The sequence below is a fragment of the Mesocricetus auratus genome, unplaced genomic scaffold (assembly GCF_017639785.1).
Source record: "Mesocricetus auratus isolate SY011 unplaced genomic scaffold, BCM_Maur_2.0 Super-Scaffold_100028, whole genome shotgun sequence".
NCBI classification, from domain to species: domain Eukaryota; kingdom Metazoa; phylum Chordata; class Mammalia; order Rodentia; family Cricetidae; genus Mesocricetus; species Mesocricetus auratus.
The window spans coordinates 14,316,590-14,337,664 of NW_024429209.1; the positions used below are offsets into that span (position 1 = coordinate 14,316,590).

General features: G+C 52.8%; 1 protein-coding gene across 1 annotated transcript in view; it reads left to right on the forward strand.

Moving 5' to 3' along the window:
* Positions 1–20,805, forward strand: part of Ptpn1 (protein tyrosine phosphatase non-receptor type 1) — a 47,932-nt gene extending 27,127 nt beyond the window's left edge. Inside the window, exons 2-9 of the mRNA XM_005074430.4 lie at positions 2,853–2,943; positions 5,721–5,821; positions 8,542–8,640; positions 12,704–12,841; positions 15,516–15,725; positions 16,034–16,195; positions 16,667–16,887; positions 17,825–20,805. Of these exons, the coding sequence (XP_005074487.1) occupies positions 2,853–2,943; positions 5,721–5,821; positions 8,542–8,640; positions 12,704–12,841; positions 15,516–15,725; positions 16,034–16,195; positions 16,667–16,887; positions 17,825–18,038 (1,236 nt within the window). The 3' untranslated portion in view covers positions 18,039–20,805. The remainder of the gene's footprint in view (positions 1–2,852; positions 2,944–5,720; positions 5,822–8,541; positions 8,641–12,703; positions 12,842–15,515; positions 15,726–16,033; positions 16,196–16,666; positions 16,888–17,824) is intronic.
* Positions 20,806–21,075: the final 270 nt, after the last annotated feature.

Here is a 21,075-nt window from a genome sequence, read left to right on the forward strand (position 1 = left end):
AGCACTGGGATTCCGGGTGTACCAGCACACCCACCTTCCCTGCTTTACCTGTGTTAGTAGCTCGTTTGGTACTGTCTTGTCAGGAGGCTCTGTGTGACAGATGCAGAAACCAAACCAAACCCCAGGAGCATGCATTCTGCAGCAGTTATGATGGGCCTGATGGGGTGTTCTCGGATGCATGCTCCCTTGAGGACATTTCCACCCTGTGCCGGGAAGCAGCATGATGGTTTAGAGTCCGAAGCTGCACACTTACGGGATTAGCACTGTCCTGTCGGTCAGTGAGCAGGTCATGGTGAGGGCCGCCCTGGCCCGGGTCTGCGATTGGAGGTGAGGGCTTCACTCTTAACAGACTCCTGACTGCTTTCAGGAAGGCTTCCCTGCTCTTCCCCGTGGCAGATAATTATAAGCAAGTAAGCATTTCACCGTGGAGTCAGAAGCAGACACTCAGGGAGGGACTAGAGAGGATAAGTTAAAGCCAGTGCTGCTGTTCCACCTAGCATAGTGCTCTGTGCAACACGAAGTATTTCTGCATGGTCGACTGGCTTCATCTGTCTGCTTCCAAGAGAAATAGATATCTCAGATTCGGGCATGTCAACTGTTCATTCATTTGGAATTTCTGACTAGTTGGATATAAGAGATACTTGACTAGTGGTAGAAATGGACTTCCCAAAATACAAAACTATTGTTCTGCTTATTTTTTGTTTGTTTTGTTTTGAGACAGGGTTTCATATAGACCAGGCTGGCCTCCAGTTCACAGCATCACACGCCCTAAATTAAGATATCTATTTCTTTTGGAAGTAGACAGAAATACTTCCTGTTGCACAGGACACTTTGCTAAGTAGCACAAACACCCACCTGCCTCAGCCCCAGAGTGCTGAGATTAAAGGTGTTCACCTCCACACTTGGTATCTTTCTGATTCTTTGAGGCAGGACCTCACTGTATAGCTCAGGCTGTTCTCAACTCAACCTTAAGTACTGGAATCACAGGTGTGCACGGACACCGTGACTGGCACTGGGCCCTGCTGTGCCCTGTCACCATGGCTTTAGTACTAGCTGTGTGAGCAGTTCAGTTTTAGTGGGGCCACCCAACTGAAGACCTCTGTCCTGCAGGTGGGTCTGTAGGCCTGCCATGCTTAGCTGTCATCCAGACTCTGAAGACCTGTGCCTCGTGTCTCATCGGAATCCCCTGTCTCATTTCCTCGTGTAAGGACTGTCACAGTTAGTGTGCTGGAGGAGACAAGCTTGTTGACACTGTTGTCTTGGTCATATTGGCAAGAGTCTGTCAGTCTTCAGTTTCCATGGAAGTTTCCTTTGCCATCATTTTCCACTTTGTTTCCTTCCCCCTTTTCTTGGTTTATTTCTCAGAGGGGTGGAAAAGCTGTTGGAAAAGCGGGTGTGGCTACTGTCTTTGGCTTTCCTTTGGAGTGGCTGTAGGAGGGTGGGAAGAGTTCTTCATCTTTTCAGCTGAGTTTGTCATTCTTGCTGCCTTTGTTTTACATTACAAGAGACATTTTTGTTTGGTGTGACATAGCATCCTGTTCTTGATTGCCGAGTATGAGATCTTACTGTTTGAGTGTATCAGTAGTATTTCTTCTCAGGCTTTCTGTGCTCTGCAGTTTGTGTCCTCTGAGGGACTCTTTCCCTGGCCCTCGTTTTCCTGTTAGATCTGCCATCAGGGAGAGTAGAGGCCCACAGTCAGGTAGTTAGAGCACTGAGGAAACAGGCATTTCCGGCTGCTGGAATCCTTGGTGCTTCCTGCTGTCTGGTTAGGTCATCTGAAGGCCTCCCATGTGGAAAGGAAGTGGAGCTGCTGCCCCATGTGAGCATCTGAAAGAAGGCAGGGCCTGAGCTTGGGCGTGCACGGCTCACTGTGCCTTGGGAGGGTCTTTCTCTTTGCACTGTGCCACTGTAGCTAGTCTGGAGACCTGATTGACTCTTCCAGAAAGTCATCCTTTGATTTCTGCAGAGGCAAGAGCTGTCACAGCAGCGGAGGGAAGGCCAGTAGTGACATCTAGCCATGCTCAGAGGGAGCTATCCACCCCCCCCCAGGAGTCTCACCCTTTCTTCTAAGGTGACAGCTGTCTACGCCATGCATGTCTCTGCGGGAGTATGGGGCTTCCCCACTGCCGAACTGTCTGATTTTCACCTTGTCGACTGCTGTCTCCATGGCTTCTTCTGCTATCCCTTTTCACTGTGGTGAAGTCTACCAGCCCTAGCGTCAAGAGTTAAAGCCATTTAGAGACACACTTTCATGGTAGTAGCACGTCACAGTGCACATGCGCTTCCCATTGCTAATGAACAAGCAGATTGCCCCAGACTGCTCCCTGAGACTGGCGGCATCCCAGCAAGAGCAGGGTGGGCTGTGTGGTCCGCTGGGCAGGAGGAAGCTGCTTCTGTTCATGCAGGGGCGTGTTTGCCTCCAAAGACAGCAGTTGGATGGTGGAGTGTTTATTGACGTGTTCCTTTCCAGAAGGTTCCAGTTGGAACTCCCAGACCTGACGTTCAAGAACTTCAAGATCTATCCTGCCCACCACATCCTCCAGCCATCTGCCCCCCTTCCCTGCTGCCTACTCACTGTTCCTGACATAAGCCCTGTGCTTCTGCTAGCGGGCCTTCCTCAGTAACACACGCCTTCCTCCGGCCTCCGAGCCAGGCCCGGGCCTGCTCGCCGTGCTCTGTTCCTGTATCCTAGTAGGTACCTGGGCATTATCAGCTTGTCCTGCCCACACTGCCCAGGCCTCTCTGCTGTCTGCTCTGCCCTCAGTGCCTGGCTCGTCTCTGGTGCTCCGTTAACTGTCTGAATAAATTCCTGGTGTAGATTCCAAAAGAGAACTCTTCTTCCTTTTTTGTAGGATATTCGACATGAAGCCAGTGACTTCCCGTGCAGAGTGGCGAAACTTCCTAAGAACAAAAACCGGAACAGGTACCGGGATGTCAGCCCCTGTAAGTACCCACTGTGGCCACTGCCCCACGCACACTTCCCAGTCACAGGCTGCGTTGTCCAGGGAGGGGCAGAGGTTGTGACCTCATTGTCTCCTATGATAAGCACCGGAGATGCAGTGTCATAGCTCGCTTTCGCTGTTGCAGACATGGGGCTCCAGTTTCTGGAAATGTTGGTGGTTCAGAGTCCTTCTTTTTAGTTCTATGTTGTGGTGAGTCATTTTCCTCCCTGAAGTGGAGTGGCTTGGAGCCTCTTGGGGGTGACTCAGCAGCTATGCCATTGACTGTCAGCCCGGTTAGGAGCCACAGTGATGCTCACACTACTCTGCTCCATCAGGTGTGTAGATCCAGCTGGCCCTTGGTTTCACTGCTTAGGACTGGCAGTGCCCACTGGCCTGAACCTGCACCTTCTGCCTGGCTCCTCATCTGGAAAGTGCTTCAGAGTAGATCGACAAATGTGTAGAATGTCTGGAAAACAAGAAAAGCCAGAACTGGGCTCCAGGGTCTGAATCTGCCTTTAGTACCCAGGGTTACTGACTCCTCTTGAAGTCTGTAGACATTACTCCTCAATAAGGATTGTAGCTACTCAGATCTACGTGGCTGTTGGTCAAGTTCCTGGGGAAACATAGAGTGGGTCTAGGGTTGAAACACAAACTGTGCCTCCTGGCCTGCCACCCTGGTGGCTCTGTTTGTGGGTAACGTGGGAGTCACACCCACTTTGCAGGAGTGTGTGGAGGTGAAGCCGCAGTGTAAGCCACTAAGCCTCGTGCCCCCTCAGGTGTGCATTTGGTACACGTGGGCCATTTGAAATGTGCATGTAGGACCTTAGGTGGAGGGTGACTGCCTTCACCCCCGCATCTGCTGTTTTAGACTTCTTAGCTGAGGGACATCAGATGTGTTAGTGAAGTGACATAGTGAAAAACCCTTGCTGATTCTGCTCTGGAGTCCTAGCTTGAACTTAAGGATAGCGATGTGACTGGAGACTGTACCCTTTTACCACTGCCCGGATGTCCGAGGCTGGGGACCAGCAGCTGCAGTGTCCCCTTGCTGCTTGTGGGGTCATTCTCAGCATTGCACCCCAACATACTCTTGTCTCTCCTTTTCTCTGCACACTCTAGTAGAAAAGGTACTTTCTGTCCAGTTATGGAGGCAGGAGAGATGGTCCAAGGTGAAAGGAGACCTTTCCAGCCTGGAGTGCAGCTGGTGCCCGTGACTGTGGAGCTGGGCACAGACTCTGGACACCCCACAACCTGCTCTGAACGTGCTTGTGTTCAGCAAGGAAGTTAACAAGATGAAGAGTTTGCCCAAGGCCAGCTGGTGCTGTTAGAGCCTTTGAGGTCACCAGTGCCACTCACACAAGGGTTTTGTTGTTTGTTTTTTGAGAACTGGGTTCATGCAGCCCAGGCCAGACTCAAGCTTTCTGTACCATCCAAGCTAGCCTTGAACTCATGATCCCTTGTCTTCCTCCCTAGTGTTAGGATTGTAGGTGAGTGTTTACCAGACCTGGTGGGCTCAGTCAATCAGTCTTCTACCCACTACCTTCCCCTTTGTTCTTTTTGGTCCAATTAAAAGTAACCCAGTAATCTCTTGACCTCCACAATGGGAAATGGCAGATGCAGCTGGAGAGTCTTCGGGACAGAAACTGCAGGTTGCTGGTCCAAGGGCTGCTCCCTTTCCCTCTGGGCTCAGGTGACAGATGTGATTCATCCTGACTGGTTTCCACCTGTGACAGCTGCAGGGAAAGAACGGTGGCCCATGGGAGCCCCTGCTCTATGACAAGGTAATGAGGGAAAGAGAGACAAAAGCAGGGTGCTCTGACAGGATCCTGTGGCAGAACCTCCCTCGTGAGTTTGTTACTAGATCACATCTGTGTGAGAGGGTTTTTACTTCCCGCCCTTGAGATGTAGGGTCTCACTATGCAACTCTGCCTGTCCTAGAACTCACTAGACCAGGCTGGCCTTGAACTCCTGGGTGCTGGGATTAAAGGTGTGTGCCATCATTGCCCATTTTAAATCCCCTTCTTAGTGCTTCTGATCATAGTGTCCAAAAGATCTTGAATCATTTCATTGCACATGGCTCGATGCTGCGCTGTAGGTGGATACTCTCTCTATAGTGCTTGAGACCTGGGCTGTCATCATCAGCCCCCCGAGACACCTCAGTGTGTCACAGGGAGCTGGGGCAGCTCTTGGTGAATTGCTTCCTTTTACAGCCTCGATGTTACCCATCAAGAGGTGGACCCTTTGACTTCTGTGGATGGGGAGGGTGATGCTTGTCACTTGAAAGGACCTAAGATCTGCCTTCCCAAAGAGGGCATGGTCTGGAGATGCTGGCTGTTGCTATGGAATGTGACATTTCTGGTACTCAGCAGTCCTGAGAATGCCAGTCACCCCACAGATAACTAGAGTCACCCGAATAGTGAAGGCCCTTGCCTTCAGGCTGTGGTCCCTCTCTGCCTTCCTTTAGAATGTAGGGTTAACCCAGCTCTGCTTTTGTCTTCCTTTAGAATGTAGGGTTAACCCAGCTCTGCTTTTGTCTTCCTTTAGAATGTAGGGTTAACTCAGCTCTGCTTTTGTCTTCCTTTAGAATGTAGGGTTAACCCAGCTCTGCTTTTGCCTTCCTTTAGAATGTAGGGTTAACCCAGCTCTGCTTTTGCCTTCCTTTAGAATGTAGAGTTAACCCAGCTCTGCTTTTGTCTTCCTTTAGAATGTAGAGTTAACCCAGCTCTGCTTTTGTCTTCCTTTAGAATGTAGGGTTAACCCAGCTCTGCCTTTGTCTTTCAGTTGATCACAGTCGGATTAAATTGCACCAGGAAGATAATGACTATATCAATGCCAGTTTGATAAAAATGGAGGAAGCCCAGAGGAGCTATATTCTCACCCAGGTAACAGGCTGTCTGGACTGTTGTTTTTTTTTTTTCTTTTTCTTTTTCTTTTTCATGCCACCTGAAGAGTTTGAGAGTGCTGTTGTGCTCACATCAAATAAGATCATCATGTTCTTGAGAAGTTCAGGCTTTTCACCAACCAAAAAGCAGCAAGAAAGGAAGCGTACTCCCTCAGAGTCAGTGTAGTCACAGCATCTTCCCTGGGCCCTGTGAGGTGACATACTGAGCTGCCAGCAGTCTCCTGATGGGCAGGAGAAGACCTTAGTTCATGTGGCCATGGAGGTGTGGACTTCGGCTTTGGGTGCTTCTGGCAGCAACTAAGAGGGCCAGCAGTCAGCCAGGCACCTCCGTCCCAAGTGCCATTCAGTGTGGCTCTGGGCCTCATTTGAGGGTATGACATCACAGCTCTGGGCTTGCTTCTGAGAAAGTGTGATGGACATCGTGTAACACACTTCGTGGTGTGTGTCCAGAAGATTGTCTGGAAAGAGGATAAAAGCTTAGTCTCCATTGTTTTCCCCAGTGGTAGCCTGTCACCAGCAGGTTGGTTTAAATGGACATGTGCTGTTTATCCAAGTCTCCTTTGTCATTCCTTATCACATAGCCCTGCTGTAGGGTGTTTGAGCATGACAGCTCTGCTTGCTGTTTGGAAATCAGATCCTAGTGAAGTCAGAAGCTCAGAGCCAGCACTCATCTATCCCAAGCCAGTTTAGATGACCAGAAGCATCCCAGGTGTGTCCCTGTCTCATCCCCTCCATCCCCTCCCCCAAACCTTCCACCCCTGCCAGTAAGCATGTATAGCTTCAGTCCTGTGGATCTAGGGCCAACCTTCCCAGACCTCAAGCCAGGGAGGGTCCTCCCAGCACCTCTGTGTTTGAGTGGGCAGCTGCCTGAGATTCCTGAGGAAGGTGGGGCCTGCGGCTGAGAGGTTGAGGCACCAGTAACTTCCTAAGAATCCATGTAGAGACATCAGCATTCTTGGCTTCAGCCATTTATCTGTGGCTGAGGTCAGAAAGACTTGGTGTGGGTGTTGACCCATTACAGGGTATGTGATGCCCTAGTCAAATGATCATTTAGCATTTTCTTCTCTGAGGGGCTGGGGTTGGGGCTTGGTGGTGGAGTGCTTGCCTGGCATGTAAGGTCCAACCCTCAGGGTTTCAAAAAAAAAAAAAACCCCACTGCTAACAACAGAAAGCATTGATTAGATCCAGGTGCTGTGGTTTATACCTGTGATCCCAGCACTTGAGAGGCTGAGACAGGAGAATTGCCACATGTTTGAGGCCAGTTGGGGGTACATAGTGAGTTCCACAGGTCACCCTGGCTAGACTTAGGCCCTGTTTAAAGAAACTTAAAAAGAAACTCAACATTACTCTTCCTCCTACCCCAACCCTGGGCCCTGACAGTTCTGTGGGATCTGTGACATTTTGCTGTGCATTCATAGATGGCCTCCTCAGCCTGCAGGGTTTCAGAGAGACTCAAAATAGTCTGACCCCCCAAGGAGTGTTTCTGACAGGGAGACCCAAATGTTTTCCAAGCCACAAACTTAGAACCCTCTCCCTTTGGTTCAGTGTTGTTCCTTATGAAAACCACAGGAGTCTGTAGCCTCCTGTTGTAAAAGTGGAGGTTGGAAAGAGCAGAGGATGTAGGACTGTCCTTCATCTCCGTCACAAGTTTTGTTCCTATAAACTGCTGAGAGCTGGGTAGTGTTTGGGGACAGGCACATAACTGGTGAGTTGCAGAATGCAGACAGCAGTTCCCTGGTCGGCCTGAGGGTTGGGATCCTTGTGCAGTACAGAGGATGAAGGACCCTAGGTGGCCGTCAGATGCCGTGGACATCCCCTCCACCCGCTGGCTGTGCGTCACGCTGGTCAGAGCCCTTGTTCACCTCACACTTGCAGATGGAAGTGCTCAGGGGAAGAAGGAGAAGAAGCCAAGTCCTGGCACAGGGAGTGGCCGAGACTTACAGGGCGAGGGTTTGGGTCAGAGTCGGTAAGAATGGAGACTGTTCTAGAAGAGGTTCTGACCCAAAGATGTGACCAGCCCTGGCATGGATACTTTCCTGTAGTGTCCCGCAGGCTAAAGCGACTCCCAGCACTTACCGTTCATTTACCACCATCCGCCAGCAGTCGGCGGGCTCGCTGCTCAGCAGGCACTGGCTGTGCTCAGGTCTTCCAAGCCCTCGGGCCACCTCTGAGACCATTTGTGGCCACATCTAAATGTTCCCTGGTCCAGCTCTCAGGACTGTCCATTCTTAGACCCACCAGTACTGGTTGTAAAGAGAAAGCTCACTTGGTACTGGGCACTCGCTCTGTTCTGGGTGCCATGCCGAGTCCTTCACCCACAGCACTACTGTTGTTATTCAGCTTGAGAATGGGTGCTACCCTGAGTCACGTGGGCCTGCGGGAAGCAGGCATAGAGAGGTGAGTCTGCAACTGCCAGAGCGCAGAGGGGGCCCTGCCCCATGCCGCCTCTCAGCCACATAGGACCTTTGTCCTGTACCCACCAGCTCTTAGGCAGGGAGCCCGGTAGAGCCCCTCAGTCCCCAGCCCAGACCAAGAGACAGCCTGCACTGAGGTGCAAAGGTGGCCTTTCACCACATGATGGGATGTGGTCTGGGTGACTGACCACAGGACAGGCTGCCTTGGTAGCCATTCTGCCTGAACCTGCAAGCACTGTTGCTGAATGACTGCATGTTGTACAGTGTGTATCTTGTGTGTTTGCAGGGTCCTTTGCCAAACACATGTGGGCACTTCTGGGAGATGGTGTGGGAGCAGAAGAGCAGGGGTGTGGTCATGCTCAACCGCATCATGGAGAAAGGGTCGGTAAGTTCACACCATAGCCCCTTGCTGCCGCTGTCTGCATACACAGTTCATAAAGCTCCCCTAACCCTAGTTACTGTTTCCTAACTCCTTTACATGACACCTTTTTATTTTAAAAAAGGCAAACGTTAAGTAACAAGCAAGTATGACTAGAGGGAGTAACAGCAGGCCAGGTGCTGTGGAGCCTGATGCAGGCCGTCTGCCTTAGTGACTCTACTTTGTACTACCTGTGTAGTGTGTCTTTACCAAGGCCACCTGTGGCTGGTCACACTGCGGAACTGGGGGACACCAGCTTCCAGATTTCATGTCCACCATAACCTCTGCTGGTGAGTTGGCTTCAGGGCACGCGGCACTAAGTTCTCAGCTCTTGAACCATCTCCCCTCAGGCTCTGTCCCTTCGGCAGCCCCTGTCCCTCGGCCTGCCGCTTTCAGTCCTTCTTGTCTCACACTTCCAAAGTGGCCTGTGTCACTCGGGTCTCAGTACACTCATGCTCACCTCTCAGGGTAGTCATTGAACCGGCCTGCGGACCCTGAGTGACTGGACCAGCTACCTGGGCCCTTCTTTTGAGTGCTATCTAAGACCAGCATGGGGCAGAGCCAGGAACCTCTCTCTTCCCTCCCTGGATGTGGTTGGCACTTAAGACTCTCCAGCTCCAGAGGGTGAGGTCCCTAGAAAAGATGAGTTGAGAATTGTGGGACCAGCTGGGCAATAGCCAGGAACAGAGAGCAGGATGTCCCCAGGCCTTGCCAGGCATAGGCGCTGTGCTGTCTGTTACTCAGATGGGGACTGTTCACTGCTGCTCTCAGGAGCATGAGGTTGCCAAAGAATCCTTCCATCCCCTCCAGAGACAGCAGTCACCCGAGGGTGGGACCAGGTGCACAGAATGAGGACAAGCAAGTTGCGCGCACACACACACACACACACACACACACACACACACACACACACACCCCGCAGAGCACAAGGGTCCCAGTCACTCCTGGTAGCTTCCACCTCCCGTTTTTAGTAGGACATGGTAATAACAGATGCAGGGGCAGCCAGTGTGGTCAGTTGGCAAAACCAGAGGGTAGAGTTTTAAATCAGCCTATTATCGCAAAATTATCAGATATGGGGGCTGGAGGGAGAGCTCAATGGCTAAGACTGCTTATTGCTCTTGCAGAGGACCCAGGTTCCATTCCCAGCACCCACAGCGGCTCACACGCTCCTATAATTCAAGTTCCAGGGGTTCCAACAACCTCTTCTGACCTCCATGGGTACTAGGCAAGCACATGGCACACAGACGTATGTGCCGGCAAAATGCCATACATATAAAAAGTAAATAAAACATTAAATCTTTTCTTATAAGTCAGCAGATATGGCAGGGCTTACTGTGCATGTGTGTAAGGGTACGCATGCTGTGTACATGCTTATACATGTAAGTTATGTTGCTAGGGGTCCTTTTGGCTCCGTGTAGTTACCAGTTTGCATTAGCAGCTGTTGTCACAGTATAAGGAATGGTGACTGCTCTGTAGTTGAATAACTGCCACCAGGCCTGGCTATCAGCACCCTGGGCTTACCATAAGTATCCCCACCATGACCGCCTTCCCCAAGAGTCCTGTGTTAGCTGGTTGTTCTTTCCCATGGCAGCATGGCAGGGGTCCTTTAAGCGATTTTTCCACTGAGGGTCATTGGACAGTGTGCTCCGTGTGGGATGCACACCAGTGTGCTGGTCACCAGCAGCCCCCCCGAGGGTAGAGTGCGGGGCTGGTGCATGCTGCCGCTCCGCTCACCTAGTCCCAGCCATCCCCAGTCGTCCAGGACCGCGCGTGCACTCTGTCCTGTTTCCTCTCAGACATGTAGGAGCTGCCCTCTTGCCTTTGGTACGTGTGCCTGGTGCTTATGAAGCCAGCTCTGCTATAGGCCGTGTGCATTAGACTGGGGTGACCCAGGGGTGGCCAGAGTTCTTGTTACTTCAATTTGAAACTTAACCTTAGCCGCGACAATATGGTCTGTGCTGTGTGTAAGTGCAGGGCTGTTTGTGGTTTATACAGTGGGAGGCAGCTAGGGGAATATAATTTGTATTCCAGAGCACAGCCTTTTTCTCTCATAAACCCCTGTGGTAGCCAGAGTTGGGGTTTAGGCACTTGATAGTCCAGGATCCTTAGTTCTGGGACCTGCTCACTTGTCAGTATTAGCATGCTTTGGAGATGAGAACAAGCCGCCCTGTCAGAGAGACAGCACTGAGCGTCACAGTTCTTCCTCAGACTGCCTGACTCTTTGTTGTCTAAACTTCAAACTTCATGGTGGAAATGACTATTAAACTTGGGATGCCAGCATACTGACATTGCCACCTTCCTGTCTGGGGCTGGCCAAAGGGCCTTGGTGTCAGACCCAGAGATGGCCTGCTCACATTCCGGTAAAAGTCAGGTTTCCGATCAAGGCAGTGTGCGAGTGCCACCAGCTAACTGGAAATAGGGATTGTGTGCTGTTTTGTTTTGTTCTGTTTCAAGCAGAAATTTTTATGGGAAATGACAGAGTTGAGTGTATTCCTATAGACACCTAATTAAATGTTGGTTGATGGACATTTGGCTGTGTGCCAGAATGCCTCTGAACTCACAGGTTTTGCTTAGAGTAGGCTTGCTCTGGGCTTGTGCCGTGGAAGTGAAGGTTAGAGTCTGCCCGCTTTGCCTCTAGGGTGAGGCTGCCACCTCCTCTTCTGTACTGACAGCCCCTTGGCATTCTCCTTGCTCATGCTGAGTGCCCACCCTAGGGCGGTGGCCTGGGATCTGACTGTGGGGATCAAGTCTCTCCGTGCACAGTCATTGGCACCTTGCCTCTGTGTTAGGATGTCAGGATCTGCTCTCATGCTGACAGATTGGCTCTAGCTAAGGGGCCCGCCTCTCCAGCTGGTTTTCAAAGGTGGGATGGGCCATGGGTTGAGCAGGCCAGACCTTAAAACCAAGCCCTTGAGAAAGCCCTCTGGGCTTCTGTCCTGGGATGGAAAGCTCCTTCCCTGTTGGCCTTGTAAGGCCCTTGCTTCCGGCACTGTTCCCTCTACCTTTTATATTGTTGGGGGGGGGGGGCAACACTGAGCCGCAGAAGAGCGGGACCAATAGGCCTCTGCAGTTCTGTTCAGCCTTGGCTCCTGCCAGCCCCAGATGATGTCTCAGGCCTCTGGACTGCTCCAGCCCCACTGTGCTCCGGCCCTCCTGCTTTCCCCTGAGACACTAACCTGTCACCATCAGAAGCGTCTCTCCAAGGAGCCTCTTTGACCTCTTGCTTTGCTTGGCTAGCCTAAGCATCCCCTCCTCCGAATCCCTGGGTCGTGTGTAGTCTGAGTGTCTCCCTTCCATGCTCTCCCCATCTGCCCACCCCAGAGAGGGAGCATCTGTCCCAGCAGACTGGGCCAGCCCTGTAACAGGTCAGGCATGTGAGTTCTGTGTTCTGTTCTGAAGAGCAGCTCACTGCATTCCTTAGGGAGGATTGAGGTCTCTGGGGTCTCCTCCGCCCAGGCACCCTGTCTGTCCTGCCTTGGGAAGCCAGAACCGCTGCCTGCCTGCCACAGGACCATACAAGCACCTGAGCCTAGTTCACAGGGCCTGTGAGACGGAGTTCCAGCTCCAGCTCCTAATTCGCAGACCAAGTCTGTGAGTTCACCAACAGCTGTAATTGTCAGCATGTGGGTCAAGATCAACCCGAGTGCAATGAACAGTGAGCTGCACCCTCCAAGTTGTCCTCCCACCTCTAGCCAGCTGGCTGCAGCCCCTCAGCCTGACAAGGCTGCAACCCTCCACCTGTGGCTGTGGGTTTCCTCGTGGAGCTCTGGTCATACTGAAGGCATCTATGAGGGGCACAACTTCTGTGTGGTGTGGCTTTACTTCATGGCAAGGACCAGAGCCCTCTGTGCCTGCTGCTGTTGCTGGGTGAGAAGTGTGAGCCCTGCCACAGAGCTACCAGGTCAGGGTAGGAGCTATACTGACAGGGAGACCCGGCGTCTGAGTGATCATAAAGCTAGCAGGCCGCTCTCCAAGGCTCCTGTCTCGTGTAGCAGCCTCTCAGAGTAATCTAGTGTTGTTCTTCCCCCAGCTAAAATGTGCCCAGTATTGGCCACAGAAAGAAGAAAAGGAGATGGTTTTTGATGACACAAATTTGAAATTGACACTGATCTCTGAAGATGTCAAGTCATATTACACAGTGCGACAGTTGGAGTTGGAAAACTTGGCCGTAAGTATGGCGTGTGCAAAGTCTTCCAGAAATTGTTGGCTTGCTTCCGTCCTCAGTTCTCAGGTGCTAGTTCCAGCTACAGTGTCCCAGGAATTGTGAGCCCTGTGCACAGTGTGGCTCCACACCGTGGTAAGCAGGGCTTGCTGCTACAGGAGCCAGTACCCAGTCAACACAGTTCTAAGGGGAAAAGCGGTTTCTTAGCTGAGCGTGGTCTGCTCTGCCTGTGGGACTGGAGGGCTGAAGCAGTGCCTGCAAGAGAAGTGACAGCAAGCTTGCACCTTCCTCATTGTCTGGTCTGCCGGAAGGAGGAAGCTCACCCCACTGCCCAGTCTCCTGCAGCTGAGACTTTCTATCCAGTTCTTGGGTGGACTTGCTACTAAGAGGAGGTCCTGGCATGACAAAACCCTGTAGTTAGGAGCAATAGAAGCTCTGCTTGTGGTACAGAGCTGTGACTGAGGAGGCCATATGGGTCTCAGGCATAGCAGAGCTGTTGGCCCGCTTTGCCTAACTGCTAGTGTAGGACCAAGGTACATCTCCCCATGTCTTTGCTTTTTCTGTTTCAGACTCCAGCTTGCAAGGGTTCTGGGAAGTCATGGGTGAGAGGTTAAAAGATATGTGGGGTCCAGAGAGCAAAGGGGAGGTGTGGTGATGACTAGACCACTGGAGTGAGGCTTGTTGGGCCATAGGGAAGGATTGGGTCTGCTGCAGAGTGTCTGTAACATAGCCTTAGATTTCTCATGGCTCCGTGCTCATGGTAAGACCAATTCCTGAACTTCACTCAAGTTGCTGGAGTATGGAGAGGTGAGGCCTTGTCATGGCCAAGCAGAGGAATCTGGAGCGTGGGATGAGATCCCTGAAGCTCTGGAATGTCACGGGGTGGGGGGAGTACATAGACCCTGTCTAATGCTTTCCAGTATTGCTAGCCTAGCTTTAAGACTGGCCACTGATAATCTCTGGGAACCATCTGCTGCTTGAGGGAAACAGATTCAGAGCAAGCACTACAAGTTTGTTCGTGGCAGAGCAAGGGCAGGAGTGCCTAGGCTTTGTTTAAGGTTGCTGCTTTCCAGGTTGGTTTACTTGTATTGAGACAGGTCTCACTAGTAGCCCATTCTGGCTTCACGTTTACAGTCTCTGCTTCCCAAGTGCTGGAATTAAAGACATAAGGCCAGCTCAAGGTTTCAACGTTAGGACTTTTCTGGGGCCTGGAACAGAGTCTTTTTGAAGGGATGGGCAGGTAGGAGGAGGGTGGTAGGAGAGGAATCCCATGTTCTTTGTAGAGAATAGAAGAAGACTCTTTGCATACTTTCTCCTAAACCAGTTTTTAAAATACATTTGAAGCTCCTCCTTCCCTGCACTGAGTACAGATGTTGACTTTTGCAGGGCAGTGGGCAAAGCTGTCCAGCTGTGCCCAACACCCTTGTCTAGTAACCACACTGAGGGTGGTCATATCTTTCACTGTGTTTGTACCACAGCAGGGACCTCCTGACTTTACAGACAGCACCTTGGTGTCACCAGGCCTAGCCTGGGCCTCTGTACCCCATCTTGTTCTCTCATGGGCTGCTGGCCCTCTCTGTAGTTCTGGGGACCTGCCCTCTGGGGTCTTGTCTACAGTGGCCTCCTTTAAGAATACTGGACTGTAGCTGAGTGGTGGTGGCGCACACCTTCAATCCCAGCACTCAGGAGGCAGAGGCAGGAGGCAGATCTCTGAGTTCAAGGCTAGCCTGGTCTACTGAGTGAATTCCGGGACAGCCATGGCTACACAGAGAAACCCTGTCTATTTAAGAAAGAAAGAACGCTGGGCCGTGAAGCAGTGCAGTAACTCAGTGTTTAAAGGCGTTGCTAGTGACCCTACAGGTTGTCTGTTTTGACCTCCAGATGTGCACACGACATGTGGCACCCCTCACCCTCAAACAAGCATTTGTAAAAATACCGGATCATCGCCGGGCAGTGGTGGCGCACGCCTTTAATCCCAGCACTCGGGAGGCAGAGGCAGGCAGATCTCTTTGAGTTCAAGGCCAGCCTAGTCTACAGAGCGAGTTCCAGGACAGCCTCCAAAACAATACAGAGAAACCCTGTCTCAAAAAAACAAAACAACACCAAAAGCTGCATCATGTAGGAAAGAGCAGAGTGAAGCAGTGCTGGAGGCCATCCTTTCTGGAGGCCATCCTTTCTGCTCAACTGCAGGGCACTGAGAGACAGTTCTGCAAGTGGGTGTGGTCCTTGAGGTGAATGAGGGCATGACAAACCCCAGGCAGTTGCTACTGGAGTCGTGGCTAATGCTGCACCTGTATGGCAATTGTCTTCTTGGCAATCCGTCTTTGGAGGCTTGAATTAATCACGTTTTCTTCCAAAGTAGCAATTGCCCGAACCATCCCAGTGGTCTCCCCAAGCCACCCGGACCTTGTGCTTGCTACTTCCCCCATCCCCCCACAGGAAGCCTTTCTGAGATTTAGGGTGCCAGTGGCATCATGATGACTTTTAGGTTAAAACAATTGTGGCCACCTGTGCATGGGCGTAGACGGGACAGAAAGACAAGGATTGTCCACTGCCTAAGGCTGTGGCCAGATCGAGCCAGTGCTCAGTGAGGAAGGCTGGGCAGGAAGTCACTTGATGCTCACATGAGACCTGAGCAGATGATGCACTCAGCCTAACTGCAGGTCCCTCTCTCTTTCAGACCCAGGAGTCTCGGGAGATCCTGCATTTCCACTACACCACGTGGCCTGACTTTGGAGTCCCTGAGTCTCCTGCCTCCTTCCTCAATTTCCTTTTCAAAGTCCGAGAGTCAGGCTCCCTCAGCCCGGAGTATGGCCCCATCGTGGTACACTGCAGTGCTGGCATCGGCAGGTCGGGAACCTTCTGTCTGGCTGACACCTGCCTCTTGCTGGTAAGGAGGCTTTGCAAGCCCAGGAAGATAGGAAGCATGCTTGAACCCACCCTGCTGGCTGCAGTTCCTGTCACTGTCCATGGGCACCCTTCTCTGGGGGATTCTCTGTGTGACCTTTGCCATCTAGCTTTGTTCACAGGGTGCACCTGTTGTCACAGGAGCCAGGCAGCCTAGAAGCCCCTCAGCTCCTTTCTAAATTCTTCCAGCTTGATCCAATGGGTTTGCTGCATTTTTCCCCCATTTCCTTGAGTCCCTCCACCACTCCTCTGTGGCTTTCCTCTGACTGACACAGTCTCCCTGGCTTGCAGATGGACAAGAGGAAAGACCCCTCTTCTGTGGATATCAAAAAAGTACTTCTGGAGATGCGCAGGTTCCGCATGGGGCTCATCCAGACAGCCGACCAGCTGCGCTTCTCCTACCTGGCTGTGATCGAGGGAGCCAAGTTTATCATGGGTGACTCCTCAGTGCAGGTCAGTGCTGTCCTGCTTAGCATATGTGTTTATCATAGGTGACTCCTCAGTGCAGGTCAGTGCTGTCCTGCTTAGCATATGTGTTTTGGTGGACACGGTTCCTAGCTGGGGGTGGGCCTTAGAGCCTGTGCATGCCCATCAAGGCTCTGAGCTTTGGAAGGAGCTTTCGCTCTTAAAGGCTAAAGGGAGTAGCTCCCTTCTGCTGCCAGCTACTCTGCAGAGCCTGAGGGAAGAGCAGGCTGCTTGGTTCCCTAAAAACTGTGCCTTGCCCCAGAATGTGGTCCCAGCCCTTTGGGAATGGAGGGAAGACAGCAGGGATCCATGGCCTGCCTGGCCACCTGAGACCCTACCTACCTACCTCACAAAGAACAAGTTTACCTTCCAAATAATTGCCTGGAGTCAAGGAGCCCAGAGCTGCTGCTGAGGAGACCCAGAGCAAGTGCTAATAGCTTCTGTTGCTGTGCTTCCCAGGATCAGTGGAAGGAGCTCTCCCACGAGGACCTGGAGCCCCCACCCGAGCATGTCCCCCCACCTCCCCGGCCACCCAAACGCATTCTGGAGCCTCACAATGGGAAGTGCAAGGAACTCTTCTCCAACCACCAGTGGGTGAGCGAGGAGGCGTGTGAGAGTGAAGACAGTCTGGCCAGGGAGGAAGGCAGAGACCCCTCAAGTGCCATGCGTAGCATGAACAGGTGATGGAGGGCCTGGCTTGGGGTGGGGTGCGGGGTGAAAGGAAGTATCTTGCTGTCCATTAACACACGCAGCCACTGAAAACCTTGAGGTACAAGAGGTGTTTGTGCATGCATGAGAAACAGTACTGCCTCTATCCTGGCAGAAAGTGCCCATTGTCCCTGGGTGTGCCTGTGCAATGATAGGTTGTAATGGGGTTTCAGTGCCACCTTGTGGTGCTTGTGTGATCTGCTCAGTGCTGAAACTGGGCAGGTGTTACAGCATGCTTGCTTACCCTGGCGCAAGCGTTGTTGAACACCCACCAATACCGTGGAGTGCTGAGGTGATAATAGGCCATGCCCAGGATCTGTGCTGCCAGCCTCCGTGTGGGGAAAGGGGCGCGCTCATAGCACTATGTGGTAGAGCAGAGAGTGTGCCTGCAGGGAGTGACTCTGTGGTGACCCCAGCGGGAGTGAGGCAGCTCCTGAGACAGCTGTCTCCTTCCTAGAGGGCAGTTTTGAGGTGTGGGCACACCCAGTCTGGCTCTCATTAGGACCCACCCAGAGCTCTGAACACAGCGTGGAGAGGCATAGCTAGCCGCCCTCACTGTAGCATCCTTGGCCATAGAAGGTGCGGAGCTACCAGTGTGCCGAGACTAAGGAAGCCATGTTTCCCGCAACTGGGATATGGAGCTGAGGGCATCTTTGGCTAGAGCTGGGAGCGTCCATTCCTGATAAAACACATACATTGAGGGCTGCTGGCTGACTTTGAGTGAAACCCAGCCCTGGCTGCGGGTATCGCAGGGTCCCCAGGGCAGGAAGACAAGCGGGCTGCAGCTGTGCTGGCCCTCCCGCCCCCAGCACAGCACAGGGGCTTGTTTCTGCAGAGTCCCTCCGTGGTGAGCGCACCCGTGTCATCCTCTCAGGGTGAGTAAGTAACCTGCCTCTTCCCTCTCCCCAGCGTGAGTCAAGACACTGAAGTTAGACAACGGATGGTGGGTGGAGGTCTTCAAGGTGCCCAGGCATCTGTTCCTACCAAGGAAGAGCTGTCCCCAGCGGAGGAGGAACAAAAGGCACACTGGGCGACTCACTGGAAGCCCTTCCTGGTCAATGTGTGCATGGCCACGGTGCTGGCGACTGGCGCATACCTCTGCTACCGGGTCTGTTTTCACTGACGGCTGCTGGAGGCATGAGTGCGGTGAGCACTGTTGCTGCCCGGCTTAGGGTTCGGTCTGCGGCGTCTGACCCGGTGCAGGGGAACAGCTAGCGACCCTGCGGTGGAACTGGAAGGGCCGGCCCCAGGAGGGGCGTCAGTGCACTGGGCTCTGTAGGAGCCCCATGGTCCCAAGAACAGTCTAATCTCAGGGCCTTAACCTGTTGAGGAGAAGTGGAGGAAATGCCAAATACTCTCTCGCTCGCTCGCTCACCTCACTCTTCCCCCTTTCTTTCTCTGCTCGTTTGTTTTTGGGGAAAAAATTACAACACATTGTTGTTTTTAACATTTATAAAGGCAGGTTTTTGTTATTTCTGGAAGAAAAAAAAAGACGCTAGGCACTGATGGCATTCTTTTGTGCCCTTTGGCGTAAAATCAGATCCATAATTTACAGTGACTTCCCAGGGGAAGGATCCCAAACGGTCAGGAATGAAAAGCTCCTGCTGGCTGGGACAGCCCCCGTTGTGTACCCTGAGCTGGCACATGCCCGAAGCCACCCTGCTGTAAGAGAGCAACAGCACAGGCTGGCTCTAAACAGCGAGCCCAGCTCTGCTTCCTCAGGTGTCCCTGCTGCACCCCCTCCAGACCCCGTCCTTGTGACAGCCATCTTGCTGATGTCGCACCCTCACCATCCCACCCGTTGATGGGATTCCCCAAGGGCCCTGTCTCAGGGTTCAGTTCACCTTAGGCGGCTGCCAGCACTCATCCTGCGGTCTCCATTTCATTTGGGAAGTAAGCACCACTGTGTAGAACCCTCGCTGCTGAGTGCAAGCATGAGCGATAGAAGGAGCCTTGGTGTCCTGGAAGCCACTTCCCATGACTGTTACCAACCTCTGAAACATCCAGTCCTGTCCCAGGAACATCCTTGAAGGCATCAGATAATGTTTGCAAAGTGCAAAGACTTTCCTGAGTGGTGATTTTCAGAGGCAGGACTCAAAACACCACTGAGAACTTGCCATGGCTGCCTCCGGCACTGGTGTGGCTAGGCTGTGGGGAAGTGGGCGCTGTGGTTGCATCCAAGGCATGTTTGGTTGCTGTCCAGCAGCACAGGTGCAGGCCACAGCGGCCATGCCGGGGCAGCACAGCTGCAGGCCACAGCGGCCATGCCGGGGCAGGAAGGGCCACTGGCCTGCAGAGCAAGCTGCAAAGCATGCTTGCACAGACAGAGCCACCGCCTCCTTCACCATGCAGCTCCCTTTCTGCTTTATCCACCTGCTTCCTCCCGGGAAAAGCAAGCCCACACCATTGTGAGGAGTGCAGGCACGGCAGGAGCAGGGCGCTGGCTCATGGCTGGCCAAGGCCCCGCCCTCCCTAGACACTGCTCCACTCGTATTTATTCACCTCTCCAAAGGCGTCCCGCTGCATGAGCATGCCCTTAAACTGATAGCGCAACATGTCAGCCTGGTGCCCAGGGCTCTGTCAAGTACTGTATCAGATGGCTCCTGGGGTTGGGCCGGGAATGCAAGACTGACGGGAGCCACTGTGCAGCCAGGGCCAGGTGCTGTAGGGTGGGTGATGTGAGCGATCTTCAGGAACATGCGACAGTGTGGTGGTGTGTAAAGGCCCTGTGGCTGCTGATGTGATGTGAGGGTGAGGACTGGGCTTTCTCCACATGACCTTGTAGACCCCGTTCCCAGCCGCCTCCTCCCTGTGAATTAGAAAGCAGGAAGTCTCCTGCCCTGGTGGCGCCATGTGCTTGACCTGGGGACTTAGATGCGCACTCACTGACAACCTGTGTCCAGCTGCCTCCGCACCCTCTGACCAGACGTGGCCATTGCTGAGTAACCACCACTCTGTGGGGCAGTGCTGACCAGGGCAGAGCCTGCCTCACTCCTGGCAGGCACTCCAGGCTCCCTGGCTGCCCCATTGAGCCCCACCACACCTCAGACATTCCACAGTCACACCTCATTCCCTGGACACTTAGGAAAGCAGGGCCCTTCCACCTCTGGAATCAGCCCCTCCATTCCAAGTTCATGCTCTTCTGGAGCAAGCCAGGATTGGAAGAAGGCAGCTTGTGGGAAGCACTCTCCTGGGAACAGCCTGGGTGGCAGTCCTTAGAATCAGCCTGCTGTCATCGCTGGCCCAGGTCACCTTGCCCAGAGGTGTGCCACTCTTGAGCCTGGCGGAGACTGACGATGGTGCTTATGACTCTTCTTGTGAGGGTACTTAAGACCTCCACATTGGGTGGCTTTTTTTAAAAATAAGCGAAGGCAGCTGGAGCTCCAAACTGCCTCTTGCCAGCATTTCACATTTTGCCTTTCACCCAGAGAAGCCAGCACAGAGCCACTGGGGAATGGTGGTGGCCTTGCCTGCAGAGCCTGGGGAGGTGTCACAGCCAGGGTCCAGGCTGGGAGCAGTTAGCTGTGGGCTGTGTCTATAGTAGTGGGGTGTGTACAGTAGCCTTCTAGATGGATGGCCTGGAGAACAGGCGCTCTCCGCCCCGTCGCCTGCGTTGGAGGTAGCAAGCTGAGCGGCTGTATGCCTTAAGCCAATATTTACTCGGCAGGTCCTTTTGTTTTTTAATGGCCATGGAATAAACCATTTTTACAAAAATAAAAAACAGTTCCGGTAGAGTACCTTTGCAGGTGTGTGGGGTGGTGCATGCCCCGGTGGGGGTGTCTCAGGGTCTTCTGTGACCTCACAGAACTGTCGGACTGCACCATTTCCAACTTGCCGTATCACTAATGGGTCTGCATTTTAGTTGCAACAATAAATGTTTTTAAAGAACATAGATGTGAAATGCTTCCCATTTCTTTACCTGATGGACCTGAGCCAGGATGGGCCACCGTCTGTCCTTCCCTGCATGAAGTAGATCTCTGCCCTGCAGGGTTAGCATGCCCTGGGTTGTGTGTGCCAGCGGTTGGCCAGCTTGCCTTTGCTGCAGAGCTTTGGGTCCTCGGGGCCTCCGCACCGTTCTTTCAGGAACTCACCCTTTGGATGTCACTGGAATCCCTGTCTCAGGCTCCAAACCGCGCCTCATCCAGCTGCCTGTCATACAT